The 23,494-nt window shown below is 35.4% G+C and overlaps 1 protein-coding gene across 6 annotated transcripts in view; it reads right to left on the reverse strand.

Annotated features, from left to right (window-relative positions):
* Window positions 1-23,494, reverse strand: part of UBE3D (ubiquitin protein ligase E3D) — a 148,002-nt gene that overhangs the window by 95,037 nt on the left and 29,471 nt on the right. For all 6 annotated transcript variants that reach the window (XM_026007418.2, XM_072736132.1, XM_072736160.1 and 3 more), the window contains exons 5-8: window positions 21,064-21,133; window positions 12,816-12,885; window positions 11,706-11,814; window positions 8,747-8,910 (exon numbers count right to left, since the gene is read on the reverse strand). In XM_026007418.2, the coding sequence (XP_025863203.2) occupies window positions 8,747-8,910; window positions 11,706-11,814; window positions 12,816-12,885; window positions 21,064-21,133 (413 nt within the window). The remainder of the gene's footprint in view (window positions 1-8,746; window positions 8,911-11,705; window positions 11,815-12,815; window positions 12,886-21,063; window positions 21,134-23,494) is intronic.

Consider the following 23,494-nt stretch of genomic DNA (forward strand, 5'->3'; position numbering starts at 1 on the left):
AATAAATAAATAAATAAATAAAATATTTCATAAAAAAATAATTTAAGACAGCCCTGGAGGATGAATCCCTAGCTCTAGCCACTCTCTGATTCACCCTATCTATGTAAAGCTGACAGGATACCGGGGCAACATCATCTCATAGGCAATCAAGATAGTAATAGGAAAGGAGACCAAGTGGAAAAAAAAAAAAAGAGAGAGAGAGGGAGAGAGAGACAGAAATACTGCACAAGGAAAAGGGAGCTTGAAACCATTCCATTTGAGGCTCTTAAGCCTGGAAAAGAGAAAACCTAGGACTGAATGTCAGATTATTTGAATATTTGAAGAGTGGTCATATTCAAGAATCGACAGATTCATTTTTGATAGCTCTGGATATGAGTTTCTGGGAGACAGATAGCTCAATAAGAGGAAGACAATTCAGTCAATTAGAACTACGTCAATGTGGTCAATCTTGTTAAGGAGTGACTTTGCCATGACTCAGTGAATTCAAGCCCAGTATGGTGAAAAGTGCAGCACAGAGAACAGTGGTTCTCAAGCATTTTTGTATCAGCTGTGGAACCCTTTCTTCAAATAAAAGCTTTTGATGAGAATCTCATTTGCCACACAGATAAATGGGAGCATCTCTATGGGCAGATGACTGCCACTCTCTACTCCCCACTTAACCCCTATGCGAGCTACCTGCCACTGCATCGGCAACAGCCTACTGGAACTCCCTACATGAAAACATGCATACTTTTGGGGTGCCTGGGTGGCTCATTTGGTTAAATGCCTGCCTCAGCTCAGGTCATGATCAGAGGATCCTGGGATTGGGCCCTGCATTGGGATCCCTCCTGAAAGGGGAGTCTGCTTCTTCTTCTCTCTCCCTCTGCCCCTCCCCACTGCCTGTGTGCTCTCCCTCTCAATAAACAAAATCTTTTAAAAAGAAAACATGCATGCTTTCCCTGCCCACCCCTCTGCAGCTTTTACTGGGGTGAGGGTGGAGTAAAGTACTTATCTCTTTTCTATTTTCTCTGATTCAAATGATTATGATTTTCCATGAAAACCCTTTCCTCAGCATGTATGTAGATTTTGCTCTTTTCAAAGAATTTTTCTTTGTACATGTTGCCTTAACTTTCCTGTAATTCCTTTATGGCAGTAATCTTTGGTCTCCTGCTTTAGAATCACACATAATAGCAAGTATAGGAGGAGGTAGGTAATAGCAAAGAGGAAAAGGAAAACCCAAACCCTTCTGATGTGAAAAAGTGAAGACTCCAGGTTGGACTCGTAAAAACATCTAGCACATGATTAGAAAACACAGAAAAATGAAGTAACAATTTCATAACATATCCTCTTTCATGATTTAGCCAATCCCGGTCCCCTTTCCTTTTCTACTCCCACAGTTCACGATTATACTTATCTCACATTCTTACATTAGAAGAGGGAACCCAGATTCTTTCCAGAAAGCGGTTCCAAAAGATGAATTGCTGTCCATAGGTAAAACATGCTTTGACTAGTATCTCTAGGGAAAAAGCTCACTTTTATTATATGTCTCAGTCTTATTTCCTATATCTTCCTTAATGATTATAAATTTATGGATAAGAATTCCAAATAAAATAAGTGTGAATTTAGGCCACTGTACTTACAGAGTGTAATTTTTCCAGTTACAAATTAAAGAAGTATGTGCTCAACTTGCTATGTAATGAAGAACAATTTCTAGATAGGTATATCCAAGTGATAATACAGAAGTGTCCAACAAATGTGCGGAAAGTACTTTCCAAATAAGCATTTATGTTTTCCCAGAGCTATTTGATAACTTTCCTGTTTTAGATTAATTTCCTTTCAATGGATTCCTGTTCTAAGAAGCTACAGCAAAGGACTTCTGAGAAAAAAAATTACATTTGTATCCTCAAACTCTAGTCTAGAAGATCAGGTATGAACATACTAGAAGTCAGAAGTTTCCACTGCTGATGTTATGTATTAAGATGCATAAATATTTACTAATATAGTACAGTAAGCAGTATATTTTGGGGAGTAATCAAAATGCTGGTACATCCTAAACTACCAAAGGAATTATTCTTGGGGAAAAATATACATTTATAGTGACATTTTCAGATCTCCTAAAATTTTATGGTGAGGACTACATGATATAATGAAAAAGGACAACCTGGATCAAATTCTGGCTCTATCACCAACTAACAACGTGACTATTTCTCTAATTGAGCCTCAGTTTCCTCACTTATAAATATAATACTTGGACAGTCATATCTGAAGTCTAAATTAATCCTATTCTACAAATGGAATGCCCTAATTAGAGTGCACTGACAATGTCAGTCTATGACTTCTATCTGGGGACATAAAAAACACTTGAAATGCTTTAATAAAGTGCCCTTTAGGGATTGGTAACACTTGCCAATTCATTTGTTTGCTTGCTAATTTATTTATTCTAGCATCATATTCACACACTATCCAAATAAATTCATGTGAAGTGTTTTACGTTATATAATTATTAAATAGCAGGTCTTAGATATTCTGCTAAATATAAATTAGCATAAATTAACATTTGGTTTATGTTTTCATCAGTCAAAAAGGACAAATTCTTCTAAATTTCCTCAAAATCACCTAATTTTATCTCAGGCAATGATAGTATCTGACACAGCAGGTATAGGCACCTCAATTAAGCAGACTTTAGCAATAATTTTATGAATACACAGGCAACAGAATAAAAATAAATGGAACTGCATTAAACTTAAAAAATTCTGTGTATCAAAAGATCAAAAGACACAATCAACAGATACAATAAAAAAACACAATCTATGAAACAAGAAAAAATATTTGCAGCTCATGTCTGATTAAAGAGTTAATATAAAAAAATAAAAAAAATAAAGAGTTAATATCAGAATATATTAGCTCCTGCAATTCAACAACAAAAAAATCAAATAATCTGATTTAAAAATGGGCAAAGAACTTGAACATTTAGACAAAGAAGATATACAAATGGCCAACAAGTATATGAAAGATGCTCAATATCACTCATCAGAGAAATGCAAATCAAAACCCCAATAAGATATCGCCTCATACCCATTAGGATGGCTACTATTTAAAAAAAGAGAAAATAGGGGCACACGGCTGGCTCAGTTGGTGAAGCATGCAACTCTTGAACTCACGGTTGTTTGAGCCCCACATTGAGCATAGAATTTACTTAAAAATAAAATCCTTAAGGGGTGCCTGGGTGGCTCAGTTGGTTAAGCATCTAACTTCAGCTCAGGTCATGATCCCTGGGTCCTAGATCAAGCCCCACATCGGCCTGCCTGTTCAGCAGGGAGTCTGCTTCTCCCTCTGGTTGTGCTCTCTCTCATAAATAAATAAAATCCTAAAAAATAAAATAAAGTCCTTTAAAAACACAGGAAATGGTTAAGTGTTGGTGAGAATTTAGAACAACTCTTGAGGGAATGTAAAATGCTACAACTACCATGGAAAACAGTATGCAGGTTCCTCAAAAAATTAAAAATAGAACTACCATTTGATCCAGTAATCACACTTCTGGGTATATCTCCAAAAGAACTGAAAGCAGGATCTCAAAGAGAGATTTGCACAGCCAAGTTCAAAGCAGCACTATTCATAATACACAGGAAGTTAACCAAATATACATTGAGGGATGAATAAACAAAAGTATTACACACACACACACACACACAGAGTGGAACAGTACTCAGCCTTAAAAAGAAAGGCAATCTTGTTATATGCTACAACATAGATTAACTATCTTAAGGACATTATGCTAAGTGAAATAAGTCAGTTACAAAAAGACAAATACTCCATGATTCCACTTATATGAAGTACCTAAGGTAGTTAGTGTTATGAACTGAATTGTGTTCCCCCAAAATTCTTAAAAAGAATATCAACAGTTAGGGTTCTAACCCCAAAGTGACTGTATTTAATGATAGAACCTGCAAAAAGTATTTACTAAAATGAGGTCATTAGAATGGGGCTCTAATCAGAACTGCTGTCCTAAGAAGAGGAAAAGAACCAAGATCTCCCTGGCTCTATCCCCTCCCCATCTCTCTTTATTCTTTATTCTCTCTCCCTCTCTCTCAAAAAAAAAAAAAAAAAAAAAAAAAAAGGCCATGTGAGGACATAGTGAGATTGTGGCTATCTATAAGTCAGGAAGAGAGGCCTTACCAGAAACCAATCTTGATCCTGGACTTCCAGTGTCCAGAACTTTTGAGAAAATAAGTTTCTAGTTTTTAAGTCATCTAGTCTTTGGCATTTTGTTATGATGGGCCTGGCAGACTAATATAGCCAAGTTCATAAAAACAGAAAATAGAATGGTGGCTACCAGGGGCTGGGGGAAGGGGCAAAGGAGCTGTATAATGGGTACAGAGTTTCAGATGCAGAATGTAAAATTCTGGAGAACTCTTTCACAACATATATGTGAATAGATTTAACATTACTGAAACTGTATACTTAAAAATGGTTAAGATGGGGGTGACTGGGTAGCTTAGTCAGTTAAGTGTCTGCCTTTGGCTCAGGTCATGATCCCAGGGTCCTGGGATCCAGCCCCACATTGGGTTCTCTGATCAGTGGGGAGCCTGCTTCTCCCTCTCCCTCTGTAGCTCCCTTTGCTGCTCCCCTTGCTTGTTCTCTTTCTCTGTCAAATAAATAAGCCTTTTTTAAAAAAGGTTAAGATATGTGGTTTTAACCCCCCCCAAAAAATTAGGCATAATTTCAATTTACCTGCTGAAATAAAGGAGAAAAAAGATTTAAAAATACTATTTCACAAATAACAACAAATATTATTTTATTCATATGAAATGTATATATATGGGTGTAATTTATGTGTTTCTATTTCATCACAAAAACCAATAATGGAGGTGCCTGGGTGGTGCTGTTGGTTAAGCGTCCCACTCTTGGTTTTGGCTCAGGTCCTGATCGCAGGGTTGTGAGATCGAGCCCCACGACAGAGTTCAGAGCCTGCTTAAGTTTCTCTATCTCAAAAAAAAAAAAAAAAAGTTTCTCTATCTCTTTCCCTCTGCCCCTCCCCACCCTGCTTACTTACTCATGCTTTCTCTCTGTCTCAAAAATAAATAAATAAATCTTTTTTTTTTAAAGCAATAATGATGACTATATTAAGGTAAACAATACTTTGTTTTAGAAAGAATATTTATCAATACAGAGCCAACAAAGAAAAATCTAGTTAGTTTAAAAATATAATCTCTAAATTCACCAAAACTAAGGGTGAAGATAACATATCATCATTTCTTCCCTCAACATATTTTGCCGGAAAATGTTGCTACTAATTGTGGAAAAAGAATTTACATTCTCCAGGTTTTTTAATCAGATACTTTACCTTTTGAAAAATGTGGGAAGAGCCACTACCAGTACTTGGACTCATATAAGTTAAGAGAATTCAATTTAGCTTTTTTAAAAAAACCCCACTGATTTACACTCAGTGATTGATTACATTCCTGTAAATTCTCATAAATATTTAAGAACAAAGGACTTGAAACCTATAAAATTCTTCATCATTGTTTATTACAAATAAATCTATTTTTTCACGTTTCCCTAAAAGAAAATGAGAGAAGTATAACAATAAACATTTATATTATATTTGTATTTATCCTGTTTACTCTAAGTTGTTAACATGTGGGATTACAGAAGTTTGAGCTCATGCCTCAGTAAAACATCTCTTATTTGTTTGGCCTAATTAAATGTCAAGAAAATTGTGGGCTGTGACACCAGAGGGAAAGGCAGACACAGCCTGATTTCAGGAGATAGACTAAGACAGGGTTTTTCAAGTTTGGCACTACTGACATTTGGGGCTGGATAATTCTTGTAGAGGCTCTCTGAGGCATTATATGATGTTCAAGGCCATCCTGGGCTTTACCTATCAGATTACAGTAGCCCTTTAAGTTGTGACAACTAAAAATGACCCAAACATTGCCACACGTCCCCTAAGAGGCAAAATTACTTCCAGTCTAGAGAATATAAAGACATAGATGAATCGATGAATTAGCACAATTAAACTGCAGAAGTTAATTTCGGATCCAAAGCTACAAAGTTAACATTTAGGCTCTAAACTCTGATATGCGAAATCAACAACATAAGTTGTAGGATAACTATGCACAGGGGATAGGGGGATAAAAAACAATAGACTTCAAAATGTCAAGACGTGTGACTATTGCTAGAAAGAAAGAACATTCTAAATATACTACCTGCCACTTTATGTGTGTGCTCAAGGAACTAAAACCATAGTTGCATTTGCTGTTTTCCTCTTTTAGACTGCCATCTGGCAATCCACATTTCCACTAAAAAAATAATAAAAAATAAATTTGCAGCCGATTGGACTATAATAGTTAATGCACCACCTCACATGCCAAAAATATGCCAGGGTGTCTATGGTTTACTCAGTAATGCCTCCAAAGAAAGAAACTAATGTCCCTTAAAAGACAATGTCTCTAAAGACAAAAGCAAGTAACTCGCAGGATGCTTACCCAATTTATGAAGTTCCCTTCCTACCGTTAGGAGATACAGAGTGAACCAGTAGTAGGAGAAAAAGCACGGACAAAATCAGTTATAAACAACAGGCAAGCTGAAATCATCAAACTCATTTATTATGTCCCCAAGACATCAAAGTTTAAAAAGTCCACTAATAAAATATAGCAAAATGCAACTGACTATATTATTATATTTCCAGTATCACAGGGATTAGGAATGAGTGAAATAATGAGACAGTGCACTGAATTCTTGTCACACTCCTTAAGAGAAGCAGTGTAAAAAATTCTTCACGATAATGAATGTAAGTTCACCACTGTAACTGAATCTACTACCAATTCCTTTTCCTTAGCACCCAAAAGTTGTCAAAAAACAAACTGACACATCCAAACTGGTATATTCTTTCTTTTTCATGAATCCATAAAGGCAGACTATGGTAACAAGAATCTACAGTCATCAACAGATGAACACAAATTATCAAATATAATGATGAACAGAAAACTATGTACCATTCATTTAACAAATGTTGTGTTCGTTTTTTTTTTTTTTTTTTAAGATTTTATTTATTTATTCATGAGAGACACAAAGAGAGAGAGAGGCAGAGACACAGGCAGAGGGAAAATCAGGCTCCACGGAGGGAACCCAACGTGGGACTCAATCCCGGGACTCCAGGATCACACCCTGGGCTGAAGGCGGCGCTAAACCGCTGAGCCACCCAGGCTGCCTGATAAATAAAATCTTTTAAAAAATAAATTTTAAAAAAGGGTAAAAAAAATTTAATGTCATACCTTTGCTGCAGCAATTACACTTCTAGAAATCCTTCATAAACAAGTACAAATAATTACAAAAGAAATTTGTGTAACAACACACAGCACAACACTAATTATAGCAGCAAAATAGTAATAACCCAAGTATCTATCAACAGAAAAATAATTAAATTATTTGTAGTAAGTCCATTTCATAAAATGCCAAGCACTGACATGGAAAGAATCTTGGGGATCTCTGGGTGGCTCAGCAGTTTGGCGCCTGCCTTCGGCCCAGGGCATGATCCTGGAGTTCCGGAATCGAGTCCCACATCGGGCTCCCTTCATTGAGTCTGCTTTCCCCCTCTGCCTTTGTCTCTGCCTCTCTCTCTCTCTCTCTCTCTCTCTCTGTCTCTCATGACTAAATAAAATCTTAAAAAAATAAAAGAATCTCTAAGACTGTACAGTGTTGCCTTTTTAAGTATAAAAAATACACATGTATCACTCATTTTATGTTGATAAAAAATAAATAGAAAAAGATAAAAATAAATAGAAGTTGAAGAATATATAACATCCTTTTTACTTCCGGAGAGGGACATGGTGGAGAACTTACATATATTAGTTTATGTATGTCTGTTTAAATATTTTATAATTTGCACTTATATAATCCAAAAAAGAAAAGATGAGCAATTTTTCAAAATTTCTTATTTATTTCCTAGAAAAAGACTGGGATCTTTCTGTTCTTAGTACAAATTTGATCTAAGTCATTGGAGAGTACAGGACAAGTATAAAATTTCCGTTCCATTCCCTCTGCCAGGAACACTGTTCTCTCAGATAAGGGTCACTGTTTGACTTCCTTCAGGTTTTCCACTTAAATGCCATCTTATCTTAGAAAACTTCCTTGACTTTTCAATGTAAAATGACAACCTCCTCCACCTATCCTACTCTCCCCAACTACTTTACCATGCTTTATATTTCATTAGAGTAAATCAACACCTGTGTCTTAGTGTTCCTATCTCTAAAATGGGGGTGATAATAGTACCTATCCTGCAGGTTGATGTTAGGCTTAAATATGCCAGAAACCCTCTGATGAGTGCCTGGCTCTTAAGAGAGGCATATCAGTACCATTACTCCATGCCTCTTTTGTTGATGGTCTGCCTTCCCCTTATTACAATGACAAGCCCAGGAAGAAAGGACTGTGTTTAGTTCATGACTGCATCCTGAATGCCTGGAAAGTGCTTCTCAGTAAATATTCATAGCTATTGATGCCTGATTTAGTACTGCAGCCATATGCATAGACAGCTGAGATTACAAGAAAAAGACCAATTATTTTCAGTAAAAGAAGCTTCCTGCACATTAGCATGAATCATCTGTAATAATTCAATCTACTTTAAAGCATAATATTTAGCAGTATGACTCCTAGAAACTTCAAATACGGAAGTGGTATGGTACCATTTAATTCATTAATTTCTCAACACTAAATGGCAAAAGAAAACTAAAATATAATGTGGAATGAGAAAACAAAAACAACTTACTTTTCATTCCTGCTTTTGATGCATGGCTGGTAGAGGACCTTGACAGCATTCCAGGCAGAACCTGAATCTGCCTTCAAGACATCTTCCAATAAGGAGAACTTTTTGATACTTTTGGAACTTCTCAAAGATTCAATCACCAAACTATCTGAGTTTAAAATCCATAGCTAAAGATATGGAGAGAAAAGTCCAAGCATAAGGATATTATCATCACCCTATCCATATTTCATACCACCACTAAAAAACAAAATACAAAGTATAAAAATACCAGAAAAAAATATAGGAGAATCCAGTATATAATTGTAAGTATGGTAAGTCTTTCAAAGTGTAACATCTACTAGAGCTGCTGAGATCATAAAGTTTAAAAAAAAAAAAAAAAGACAACTAGGAGGAAATATTCAATATGTAGATAACAAAGTTATTATCTGTAATTTATAGAATTCCCAATAATCAATACGGGGGCAAAACAGCCCAACAGAAATAAAGGCAAAGAATATGAACAGAATTAACAGAAGAAGTGATAAACATATAAAAATGTTAATATAACTAGTAATAAAAAAATGTAAAAATCATATGCCACCCTTTTTCACTTATCAGATCAGCAAGAACAAAAAGATGGTAACATCCAGTTCAGTAGAGGGTTTGGAACTGCTAGTGGAAGAGTGTTTCAAGATTTGGATGCACACTATTTATTGAGGGGTCAGCAGGAGTCTGGCTTCAGCCTGACCGCATGGAGACCTCTGAAGCAAGAATCGCACCTACAAGGTCTGTCCCACCTTGAGCCAGGAGGCCACTGCTTTCTATCCCAGGGTCAAATCACAGGCAGCAGACAGACCAGGGCAAGAGTGGGGAAGAGGTAACTTTCTGAACAAGGTGGCATCTGTCATGTAAGGGCATGTCTCTGAAGACAGGCAGCTGTGTGCCTGTAGCAGCCCACATGTCTCAACAGCTGGGACATGGGTGTGCCAACTTGAGTAAGGAGGATCTGGGTGGGAGATCAAGAATGTCTCATTCTATGGGATAAATTAGTATAACTTTTCGGGGGGGGGGTGATAATTACCAGTTTAAACACACAAATTCTGTCTAAAATTGGAAAGAAGTACTAAAATACCCATGCAAAGATTATTTTTATTCCCAGCACTGTCTTTAACAACCACACACTGGAATTCTAGCCATTAAAGACTCTTATTTATATTAACACTAACAAGAAACAATCTTTATGACGTACACAGTTGTGTGAAGTAAACACGAGGAAGAAAAATGCTCATCATGTGATTCAGGTATGTTTCACAAGCAGAAAAGCAAACGTGAGTGTGTGAACATACAGTTGCATACAGGGAGGGAAAAAACGTTGAAGTGCACATACCAGATTGTTAATAACATCTACCTTCAAATACTATGATGTAGCAAGACAAGGAAAGAAGATGAGGGAATACCACCACTTCTTTTACATTCTTCATGTTGTCTGAATGTTTTAAGAATGTATTAGTTTTATAATGAGGAAGTTTTTTTGAATTTAAATATATATTGGCAGGTTTTAGGTTTTTAGGTATTTCCTATTCCCAAGTTTTAACTTGAAAACCCTTATAGTAAAAGAAAATTAAAACTAATTTCAGACTATGACTATGGGGCATAGTCACTTCAGTCAAAAAGTATGTTAGCTTTGGTAGAAATGATCTGGAATCAGAAAGCATGGGATCCCCATAATGGATGGCCAGCTACAAAGCCACACTTAATAACAACTTTTAACTCTCCCCCTCCTTCTAGCTACCATGTTTCCCTATTAGCTTGTGAGTTCCTTCATGGCATATTTTTTTCCTAACATGAATGCCTAGAACAGTACCTATAGAATAAGAAATGTTCAATATATGGAGGAAAAGAAGAGATGTAGGCCCTGATTCTTGGATTTTCACGTAAACACCCAAATTCTTTTCTGCAGACCATTTTCTTTTTTTTAACAGAAACAATAACAGTGCTTGTGGGACATGCAGGGGTTGATTCCACTAACTGGAGGACTTCTTACTACTCAAACATCAAAGTGTTAAAATCAGGATCTCGAAGAGGTATCTGTACCCCCATGTTCACTGAAACACTATTTATAATAGCCAAGGTGCAGAAACAATCTAAATGCCGATCAACAGATGAATGGATAAAACAAATGTGGTGCACCCAAACAATGGAATATTATTCTTAAAAAAAAAAAGAAGGAAAACTTGTAATATGCAACAATACAGATGAACTTTAAGGACAGTATGCTAAGTGAAATAAGCCAGACACAGAAGGACGGTACTTCCTGATTCCACTTACATAAGGAATCTAAAACAGTCCAACTCATAGAAGCAGAGAGTAGAATGGTAGTCGCCAGAGGCTACAGGAGGGAGAAATGGGGAGTTACTCATTAAAAGGTATATAGAGTTTCAAATAGGCAAGATGAGTAAGTTCTAGAGATCTCCCATATAATACTGTGCATGCCTGTAATTAACAATACTGCTATCATGTACTTAAAAACCGATGAAGAGGATAGATCTCATGTTAAGTGTTCTTACCGCATACACACATACACAGAAACAGGAGCAAGAGAATACAGAAGAGTATTAAAGAGTATTCTTTAAACAGAAGAGTATCAACAGGGAAAAGTCAATAGAGGGGAAAAAAGTGACAGAGACAGAATTATGTTATAATGATCAAGAAAAGCCATTAACAACTTGGAGTGAAAAATTTTTGCGGTGTGAGCAGGAATCAGGTTTTATTTCTCTCCATATCCCTCATACCTACCACATAGAGGCACTTGATCTTTTGTTATTAAATTAAGGGAATTTGATTTGTGAATTAAACTGATATTATGAATTCAATTTTTAATTTGTTTTCCTGACCTGAGAATTAAAGAAAAAAGAATGGCAAGACTAAAAAATTTCTGAGGCCCTGGATTACCAAGCTACAAAAAGCCGAAATAATTTCTTACCAAGATGTACACTTTTCCATCATGACCTTGAACAGTGAATCTAAAAGTGCTTCTAGCAGTGGAGAGTTCCACCAGACACTGGGCGATAACGCTCTGTACAAACTGAGACCTGTTTGAACAGAAATCAATTTTCACAATGTACCTCTCATAATAACTCTAAGTGGCAAGAGGAGCCAAAAATATCCACAGGGTACCTAAAAGGTATAGGTATGTGCAACTAGACTTTTCTGTACACTGCCCATTCCTTCACAGACTGTGCTAATGTGGATTTTAATATATTTCAATGTATTTGTTTGCTCCAGTCTTCTTATTAACTATTCTCTGATCCTTAACACACTTACTACCCCAAACCTAACTATTCCCCTTGACTGAATAAAAAATACTGTATTAGTCAATTCAATATTCCATTTGTGCTGTAGCACATTAACCAGTGAAGAAGTTAAAAAAGAAGGCATGATATTTCCTACCAAACATTAGACAGGATTACATACAATGTTTTCCATTTGTATCCCCTCAAAGAGTCAGAGCTGAGTTACAGAATCAAAGTATTTACAGGAGGATAAATTTTAAGGTTATATTCAGATTGCCATAATTTTTAGATATCCATAAATGAACTGGAAGATATACTATAGTTAACTTCTGTTTGCAAACTAAAAAGATTCAGAGAAAGAAAACGCTAATGGATCTAGTGGATAAGTAATATATACGTATTTTTTTAAAACACTGGAGTCATTTGAAAACTGAGTGTTTCAAAATTTAAATATGTCAAATTAAACCCAGAAATAATTATTCAAAAACCTACTGATGATTAAATTATAAAACCTTGGATACCTGGCATATAGAAAGAAACACAAAAAAACTTTCAGAATTAGAAGATATATATAATGAACACATTTGTTTATATCTCTATGTAACAAACAAACCATAAATGAATCCTCAAGTCTTTTATATGTGTGGTTTGGTTCAATTGTTTAAAAGTCTTTTTTGAAGGGTTTTGTTTTTCCATTTAAAACAAAGACAGGTAAGAATAAAAATGAATTCCCAAATAATCAATTGTACCTATCATTTTCCACATTTGAAATCACAGTATAATTAATTTGCCATTTGTACCTTGGTATGATGGGAAAATTTCTTTCAGACGGCTGAATAATTATCTCTGTCATATAAAGCTTGGTGGTTTCTAGAAGCAAAAAATAAGAAAATTTAAAATCTCCACATTCCACTAAGATTTTTCTTGTGAGCATGTTGGTCCCAATGATAACATCTCGAACTAAATATTTAAAATGTATACTAGTAAAATTCACATTCAGTAAAAATTTTTCCAAAATGGCTTAGTTTAAGACAACAAAGCACTGATGACTACCAGGAGACTGTAGAGGGCCTGATGTTCTTTCAGAAGACATGCCCCAAGTGAATCTGGACATGCCCCAAGTGAATCTGGTACAATGACACTCTGTTCACACATATGGAAGGTTAGAAAAATCAGCTGCATCACAGCCATAGCTCACTTACATAGAATAGAAACTACTCATTTGACTTCCTAATTTCCATAGGAGTCAATGAAAAGGGATTTTTATTTGAAGATTATTTATTTAGTTATTTGAGAGAAAGCAAGCACAAGCTGAGGGGAGGGATAGAGGAAGAGGGAGAAGTAGATACCCTGCTGAGTGGGGAGCCTGACATGAGACTCCAATCCGAGGACCCTGAGATCATGACCTGAGTCAAAGGCAGACACTTAACTGACTGAGCCACCCAGGCGCCTCAAAAAAGGCTTTTTAATCATAGTGTCCCAAAGCCCATGCAAAGATGCTATAAACCCCACATTAGTCTTTCCCAGAATACTAGTTTATTAATATTAGTTTATTAATCACTGAGTTTATTAATATACAATTCCCAATGAATCTGGTTATGTGATTACTTAGTTTACAGAAAAAATTAAACAGTAAACTAAGTATCTTACAGAAATGAATATAAACATAACCATTCTGAATTTTTAAAAAAATCAATTAAAAATGTTTCTTTTCACTAGTAATTGGCATCAAATACATATATTTGAATGACAAACTACAGCAATGATGAAGATATAGAGAAATGGGTACACTTATTCACATATTGCAGTCAGAGCTGCAAATAATAGATTTCTGAAAGCCACTTGATGGAGACCTTAAATATATTTTGAGGGACGCCTGGGTGGCTCAGTGGTTAAGTGTCTGCCTTCAGCCCAGGGCATGATTCTAGGTTCTCAGGACCGAGTCCCACATCGGGCTCTCTGCATGGAGCCTGCTTCTCTCTCTGCCTATGTCTCTGCCTCTCTCTCTGTGTGCCTCTCATGAATAAATATATAAAATCTTTAAAAATAAATAAATTTTGATGCCATAATTAAACACTTAAGAATTTATCTAAAAAAAAATTCATAAAAATTTATCTATAAAGATGCTTATATTAACTAAAAACAAACTAACAATTGAGAATGGTTGGCCTAGGGATCCCTGGGTGGCGCAGCGGTTTGGTGCCTGCCTTTGGCCCAGGGCGCGATCCTGGAGACCCGGGATCGAATCCCATGTCGGGCTCCCGGTGCATGGAGCCTGCTTCTCCCTCTGCCTGTGTCTCTGCCTCTCTCTCTCTCTCTCTCTCTCTCTCTGTGACTATCATAAATAAATAAAAATTTAAAAAAAAAAAAAAAGAGAATGGTTGGCCTAAACAATTATACATTTAGGCAAGAGAATTCTATGCAGTCATGAAAAGTGGTGTGCCAAACAATTTTTCATTGTTTTAAGATGGAAAGTTATTGTCAGTACATTTTCTGAAACTGTTTTCAATTGCTCAATATAACACACACAAAAAGGCAAAAAAAAAAAATCGATGAGTTTAATAGAGTATTACATATCTAGAGCCACGAAGATGAATTTATCTAGTTCAATTTTCATTTTACTATTTTGAAGTCATGATTAGATGCAGAATTAAACCTTTTAACATCATGAAGTGATCCCTTTTATCCCACTGCTGTTACACTATAATTTAATTCTACAATTTCAATCCTACAAGGTATTACTATTACTGCTTTATGTAGTTAGCATCCACTTAATGTCTTCCACTTACTTACCACTGTCTTCACCAATCCTTGAACTTAGACCTCCTATCTGAGATCACTTTCTTCTACCTTCTTCAGGTAGAATTCTATTCTTCTACAAAGTATAATTTCTTATAATTAAAAAATGAAACCACTAGAAATGAATAATTCTCATTTTTGTTCATCAGAAAATATATTTACCTATGTGTTGGTTCTTTCATATCATATAAATCCTAGGTTAACAGTTTTTAACCTTTATGCACATTGATACTACCATTCCATTGTCTTCAAACTTCCATCATTTCTGCTCATTTGAAAGTGATCTGTCATTTTTCTTCAGTTGCTTTTAAGATTTTCTGGTTTTTGTTTGTTTGCAGTATCGCTCTGGTTTGTCTAGCTATAGACTTTTTTTTTTTTTTAATTTATCATACCTGGGTCTCATTTAATGAGAAGTCAATCCATAGCTTACTGTTTTCTATCTCTTTTGTAAAATTCTTAGCAATTATCTCTTCAAATATTGCCCACGCTCCCTTGTATTTCTTTTCCTTCTAGAAGTGTGACTAAAAATATGTTAGAGTATGGAGGTTCCTCAAAAAGTTAAAAATAGAACTACCCTATGATTCAGCAATTGCACTACTAGGTATTTACCCCCAAAATACAAAAATACTAATTCCAATGGATACATGCTCTCTGATGTTTATAGCAGTAATATCAACAAGACCCAAGTTATGAAAAGGGCCCAAATGTCCATTGACTGATGAATGATGGTACACACACACACACAGGAATATTACTCAACCATAGAAAAGGAAATCTTGCCATTTGCAACAACATGGATAGAGCTTGAGAGTATTATGCTAAGTGAAGTATGTCAAAGACAAATATCATAGGATATCACTCCTATGCAAATTTAAGAAACAAAACAATGGTCGCCTGGGTGCCTAGTCAGTTAAGCATCAGACTCTCGATTTTGGCTCAGATCATAATCTCAGGGTGTGAGATCAAGCTTTGAATCTGGTTTGGGGCTGGGGTAAGATTCTCTCTCTCCCTCTTCCTCTCTCTACCACTCTCTCACAGAAAAGAGAGAAAAAAGAAAAAAGAAAAGAAAAATATCATAAGGGAAAAAAGAAAGGAAAACTAAACACTCTTAACTACAGAGAACAAACTGATGGGGAGGTGAGGTGAGGGGATGGGTTAAATAGGTGATGGAGATTAAGGAGTGCAGCTGTTATAATGAGCACCAGGTGTTGTATATAAGTGCTGAATCACTAAACTATATACCTGAAACTAATATTTTATTTTTTACCTGAAACTAATATTATACTAATATTAGTATATGTTAACTGGAATTGAAATAAAAACAAAAAACCTCAAAAAAAATATGTTAGATCTTCTTGGTGTATGTTTTATGTAGATCTTTCCCAAATATGCTTCCTGTTGTTTCCTTTGCCTTTTGATATCTTCAATCCTGTCTCTTATATGGTTCAATATAGTAAAGCATGGTTGTTGCAGTTTACATCTGATAACTCCAATAACAGAAATCTCTTTCCATTGTTTGCTGTTTTTCTTAGTTCTTATTGATAGAAGTCTAGTTTATCTTTGGTTGTATGGGGAACACTGTGCTTGGTAAGTTATTTGTGGTAATATTATGTTTCACAATGATGGTACTTTTCTCCAAAGGTGATTTGCATTTGACTTTGCCAGGCACACAGGTGTTATAGCTAGTCCAAGGCAGATTAATCAAGTTCAAGACATGAAATTCACTAAAGTACCAAAGGATTGACACCTGTCTGTAATTCCACAGGGCTGTTCCATCTGATTCACCTTCACACTAAAGGTATGGCTCTTTAGGTTCTCACATTTTTGTGCAGAAAATTACTACCCTTTTGGTGTAGTCTAATTCATGTCCTTACTTCTCAAAGCAATCAAAATAAAAGTTCTAATTTTAGAGAATTGGCATATTGCAGGGAAAAAGTGACTTCAATTTTGTGCTAACTTTTGAGTTTGCTTTTGTGATAATTTACCCACATATTTTTTTTTTTTGGCTTTTATAACATATTTTCTATTTATCTTGACCTTTGTTCCTTCCTATGGATTCCAGTTACCATTTGGTATCTTTCACTCCAGCCTAAAGAACTTTCTTTAGCATTTTTTTTTTTTTTTTTTTGTAGAGAAGCTCTGCTAGTAATGCATCACTTCCACCTATTTACATGAAAATGCTCATTTTTGCCTTCATTTCTGAAGGACAGTTTTGCTGGATATAGAATTGTTAGTTGACTTCGTTCACAGCCCCTTCGTTCCCAACCCCAGCATTTTAAATATCTCATTTTAGTGTCTTCCGGCTGTCACTATTTCTGTAAAAAGTCACCTTTTATTGTATCATGAAGTCCCTGTGTGTGATGCTTCATTTTTCTCTTGTACTTTCAAGACTCTCCCTTCATCTTTGGCTTTTATCAATTTGACTACAAGGTACCTGGGTGAAGTGCTGTGTGTTTATCCTACTTTTCACTGCAATTATTAGATCTAAAAGTTAGTATTTTTCACCAAATTTGCCAAGATTTCAGCCATAGTTTTCTACAAATATTTTTTGCTGATTCTTTTTCTTCTTACCTCTGAGATTCCATTTACACATTAACTGAAACATGTGATATTGTCCCACAGATCTCTGAAGTCCTGTCCATTTTGATTCAGATTTTTTTCTCTCTGTTCTTTGCATTGGTTAATTTCTATTAATATACCTTCAAATTCAATGGCTACTTTTTCTTCTGTCATCTCAAATATGTAGTTTAGCTGACCTAGTGAATTCTCCAGTTATGGTACTTTTCAGCTCTATAATTACTAATAGTTCTGAAGTTTCCAATCTGTTGAGATTTGCTATTAGTTCACTCAATGGTTTTTTTCCCTTTTAATTCTTAGCCATATTTATAATAGCCACTTTAACATCTCTACTACATTTAATATTTGCACTTACTCAGCACCTGTTTGTTGAATCCCCTTTTTTTCCTCTGAGTATCAATCACTCTTTTCTGTTTCGTTGCATGTTTCTTAATTTCTAAATGGAAGTAGGACATTGTATGTAATATAATGTTGCTATTCTGGATTTTGTTTTGTTCTTTCAAGGGTTGTAGTCAACTGACTAGCTTGGACTCAAACTATGAAATGTCTTCCCACAGCATGTAGCTGCTAATGTTTCTGCTCAGTTTTATTTTGCTTAGCCTGGCTCCCTAGAGAGTATTCACTATACCTGCATAGTTTAGCTCTCAGCAGGTTTTGCTCAAATACCTCAAGTCATTAAGGCTCCTGCCTCTGCTCCCCAATTGTGTGTGGATTAAGAAATGAAATCAAAGGCATGGGAAATGTGCAAGTCTCCCCAAGCTTCAATTCTTACTGAACTCTCTGGCACCTATTGTATGCATTTAATAGTCAGCCAGAGCTATGTGAAGAGGTTATCTCAGCCCATCCCCAGCCTCTTACTTCCAAAATCTCCATCTTACATTTCTAGTTTCTCCTTTGCCTACCTTAAATCTTATATTATTATGACTATAATGATACCATGGAAATATTTCCTTTCTTGTTCAGCCTTCTGTTTCCCTGCAGTGCATAACTGCTTTCTTTTCCACATTTAGTTTTCCAAGCACCTTTAGCTAATTCTTCCAATATGACAAAATGGCTTATCTCAAGATTGTTACATGTGGTCAAAGAAACCAAAGAATGCATCACTTTCATTTTGTAATTGAAAAAGTGTTTATCGCAATCTTCTCTCCTTTGCTTCAATCTAGGGTGTTATTCCCTAGGCCTGCCTGGGACTCCCTTATCTGTGTTAGATAATCTGTTTCCCAAACTCCATGTCTTCTTTCTGGAGGTCAAATCCTTAGGTTTGGGGAGGTATATCCTATGGTACATTCCTAAGAGAATATGCATTTGAAGTCCGTATTTTGAGACACTGCATTTCTAAAACTGTGTTATCTTCATACTTGATAGTCTGACTCTGATAGGATTATGTTAAAAATCTTTTTTCTTCTAAATTATGAAGGCATTGCTTCATTATCTTCTAGGTTTCAACAATGCTGTTAAGAGTTCAATGCCATTCTAATTTCTAAACTTTTGGACACCACTTGCTTTTCTTCCTCCAGAACCCTCTTCCTGGATGTTCAGAAACTGCTCAATGATACAGCTTTGAATAGCTTCCCTGCCATCTCATTAGTCATAATGGACATGTAGTAGGCCTAGCTCTAGAAAACAGCCTTGTAATGTTTTTTTTAGTATTTTTTTTCTTTGATAATTTCCTAAACTGTTGTCTCCATTCTTTCTTTCTAGCTTTCTATTAGCTAGATGTTGAATATCCTAAAATTCTCCATTCATTCATTCATTCAACAAAAATTTACTGGGTACCCATTATGTGCCAGATATTTGGTGCTGAGTTTACAGTGATAAATGAGATAGACAAGATCTCTATCCTCAGGAAACTTACATGATGATTTTTTTTTTCTATACTTCCTTTCCAATTTTCAATCTGAATTCTGGTTCTGATTTATGAGATAAGACAGCACCTTAATTTTATCTTCTAGTGCTTTGATTAGTTTTTAAAGCAATCACAGCTTTAATTCTATATTCTCTGAATATGGAGGCACTATTATTTCATTTCTCTAAGAACATTATTTTGTTAAAGATATTCTTCTGTTTTATACATACTTTATTTCTTCTCTATGCCTTTATTCTCTTTACTTCATTATTCAGTCTCTTTTATGGAGGTTTGCTCAAAAATTTGTTGATTCTCATCAATCCATTCATGTTTAAGCATAAGGTAATAAAATGCTGACAGGAAACTCAGGTGTGGGTACAAGTCTTGTTGACTGTAGGATGGCTGAATCTAAGCTCATTTTACTGTTGAGGGGCCATATGAATCAGTGTCTGCCATTCTCTTCTCTGGTTCATATTCTTCCATTTCCCAAGAAAGAGTCATCTAATCTCCTGCCTTGAGAGTATAAGCAAGTTGTAAATAGGGGAGGACTCTTAGGAGTCTTACAGTTCCATATAACAATTTTGAATTCATCACCCTTCCTCCAGCCCTTTGTCTCAGACTGCTTTCCCTGTTAACCTCCTGCCTCCAGATTCTGAGCAGACCAGCTCTGGGGCTCTAATAGTGAGTACTGGCTCACTCCTCACTCAGATGATCCGCAGACACTGACATTGCAATGCCCTCCATACTGCCAAGTGTGCTCTCATACCTTTCAGCTTTATAGTTTCCAAAAAATGGTCTGCTTATACCTCTTGTTTACATCACTGTTGCTTTGTCTCCATTGTCCTTTGTCTCTGTGGATGTACATCTTTTGTATTCCCTAACTGACATTTTAACTGGGCTTCAGGGAGAAGAGAAAATAATAAAAAAAAAAAGTCAATTTACCTAATTTGACTAGAAGCCTTAAAATTTTCTAGGATGTTACTTAAAGGGCTTGCTTTCATTCTCCAAAATGACGTTGAGGGTGGCATCCTTTACCACTATTCCTTCTTCCTTTTCTGTTCACTCTGAGCAAGTAACTACTTACAAGATTTTGAAAATATTAAGATACAAACAAAAAAAGACCACCATCTGCCTTCTCTTAGGTACAGTAGCTTCACTTAAATCACATCTTCTAATTAATTGTATTAAAAACAATTATTCATCACCCACAAAGCTAATGCAGCGTGTTGTAGCTCTCTAAACATTCTAAAACCACATCTTTAAATAATGATGCAATTATTAGGATTTTATTATATTTGAAAGTGGTATAACACAGACTTTACCTAAATATAATGAACACTACTGGGAAAAGAACAAGGAACAGAGTATAAAACTCAGAATATGTCTTCTTTTGTTTCAACCCCCAGCCCTAAAATACAGCCCTGAGGCAGAGGGCAGCCAAGAAATCTTCTCCACTGCCTCTAGCAACCAACATTTCTGATTAAGGAGTTGTGCTGAGAAAAAGAAAAAAAAACTCGATATTCTTTACGACAGAGCCAAGTACAAACTTTATACTATTGCTTTATATCCACAGAGAGGATATGAAATATTGAAAAGGACCCAACTTCTTAATGCTTAAAACTCAATACTATGTACTTATAAAGGTCAAAATACACAAACTTCTTGGCATATTGGATGCTATGTTAGCTGATTTCTATTTTAAAAATCATCAATTCTACAACATACATTAATTATCTATCTCTCATATAGATTTCCTATAAAACCTCCTTCTACTCTTTTTTAACAAGAAGGCAATCATTTTGGATTTTTTATTATGAAATTCTTACCTGATGACATGGTCTCTCCCAACATTACCTTGCAACGCTTACAAATTACTTTGGTATTTGCCTTTGGTTTCTGTAGAACAGAAAAATGTCATTTAAATGTCATTCAGCTTTTCTTAAAAGGAATATATAATTTTAACTTAGTCTCTAGAGTATACATTGAACTTTACATTTTATTTTGCCCTCTACTAAATACTGGGAACACATTTAGCTTGTATGCATAATTCACTTGCACAGAGATCTTCTTTTTTTCCAAATCTAAAGACAGAATAATGAATAGACTGATTTTTTCAAACCTAGCCACTTCTTGATAATATAACTGTTGTAAATAATTTGAACAAGAAGCACCTTACATTTCTAAAAAGCACTTCCAAACACCCATTACCATTTAGACTAGGCAGATGGTAAACAACAAAGGCAGAGAGAATAGGTGACTTGTCCCAATTCATGTGTCTAGAAAACAGGAGAATCAAAAACTGGAGCCATTATTTTGACTCCTAGTCCTGTGTAACTTATGTAAAAGTAATCTATAATTCATAATTACTTATCAGAAGTAGAAAATACTTAACCCATTCATATAATTCTATTTTTCCATGTAAGATACACATTATAACTGGAAAAACTGGAAAGTGTTCTGAGACAAATTCCTGAAGCATTCTTAAACTTCAACAATCCAAATTCATTATTTGGGATAGAGATTAAATAGCTAGCACCCATCTAATCATTAAGCAAACAAAAAAATGTTCTTTTACATTCAGAGAACAGAGGTGGTTACCAGAGGTAGGGGAGGAGGGGTGGCAAAAATGGGTGAAGGGGATCAAAAGGTACAAACTTCCAGTTATAGAATATGGAAGTCATGGGGATGTAATGTACAGCATGGCAACTATAGTTAACAATGTTGTGTTATATGGATCCCTGGGTGGCGCAGCGGTTTGGCGCCTGCCTTTGGCCCAGGGCCCAATCCTGGAGACCCGGGATCGAATCCCACGTCGGGCTCCCGGTGCATGGAGCCTGCTTCTCCCTCTGCCTGTGTCTCTGCCTCTCTCTCTCTCTGTGACTATCATAAATAAATAAAAATTAAAAACAATGTTGTGTTATATAATTAAGGTTGCTAAGAGTAGATCTTAAAAGTTCTCATCAAGTACTGGGTGTTATACCCAACTGATGAATTCTTGAACATTACATCTGAAACTGATGATGTACTATATATTGGTTAATTGAATTTAAATAAAAAGAAAAGTCCTCATCACAAGAAAAAAATTATAGTTATGTATGGTGATGAATGCCAACTAGACTTATTATGGTGCATATCTGGCAATACATACAAATATCAAATCATTACACCTAAAATCATCACAAGAAAACAATTATAGTTATGTATGGTGATGAATGCCAACTAGACTTATTATGGTGCATATCTGGCAATACATACAAATATCAAATCATTACACCTATATTATAAAAGTAATATAATGTTATCTGTCAGTTTTATCTCAATCTAAAAAATCTTACTGATTTGCAGTTTTTTCTAAGAGGTTATGTTATAAGCAATTGCATGGTAAGAGTCTGGGCCAGAATTCTTAAGTTTAAATCCCAGCCCTGTTATTTATTATATACATGACCCTGAGCAAGTTAATGAACCTCATCTGATTTCCTCATCTGCAAAAGGGAGTGAATAGTAGTGTTTAACTCATAGCGTTGTTTATTAGGATTTAAAAAGGAGTGTTATAAAGCACTGTACTGGGAACATGAGAACTACTAAATGGATGTTACATAAACAAAATATGTTTTTGGTACGTGTCATTCAAGAAATGGGCTGGAATGTCATACCTTCCCACAAAAGGATCAATTTTTTGCCTTTTATTGGACAGCGACTATGTATTAAGAATCTACCAAAAAAATGTTTTCACATCCATAGTAATACCTTTGTTAAAGTAATACAACATTCCTCTCACACAGATACGCTGTAACATGGGAAGTCACATAAGAGTGGGCAGGGAGAAGGAATTTCTGTAACTCTGGACACCTGAGGTCATCTCTCCTGGGAAACTATAGGATAGAGTGGTGGTCTAAGTAAGGAAAGAGTGCCTTTCTGATGTGGGATAACAGAAGGAATCTTATGATCAAGGTAAGTATGTACAATTTGATCAATTTGTTTGTACAAAGAAAATGTACAATTACATTTTCTTTAGCATTAATAACTATTTCCTAAAACTGCATATTTAAATTGAGTTCCATGGATGTGCTACTAGTAACTGGTAGAGTTGATATTTGAATCTAGATTCCTTCGATGCTAAAACTTGTGCTTCTTAAGTGCTATGCCAAGTGTTTTCCAAACTAATTCATAGAATCAATTCAATTGATAGAAGGTTATGGCCTATATTTTTCTTTTTAAGATAAAATAGAGGGGCATCTGGGTGGCTCAGGGGGTTAA

This window comes from Vulpes vulpes, chromosome 1 (genome assembly GCF_048418805.1).
Source record: "Vulpes vulpes isolate BD-2025 chromosome 1, VulVul3, whole genome shotgun sequence".
Classification (NCBI taxonomy): Eukaryota; Metazoa; Chordata; class Mammalia; order Carnivora; family Canidae; genus Vulpes; species Vulpes vulpes.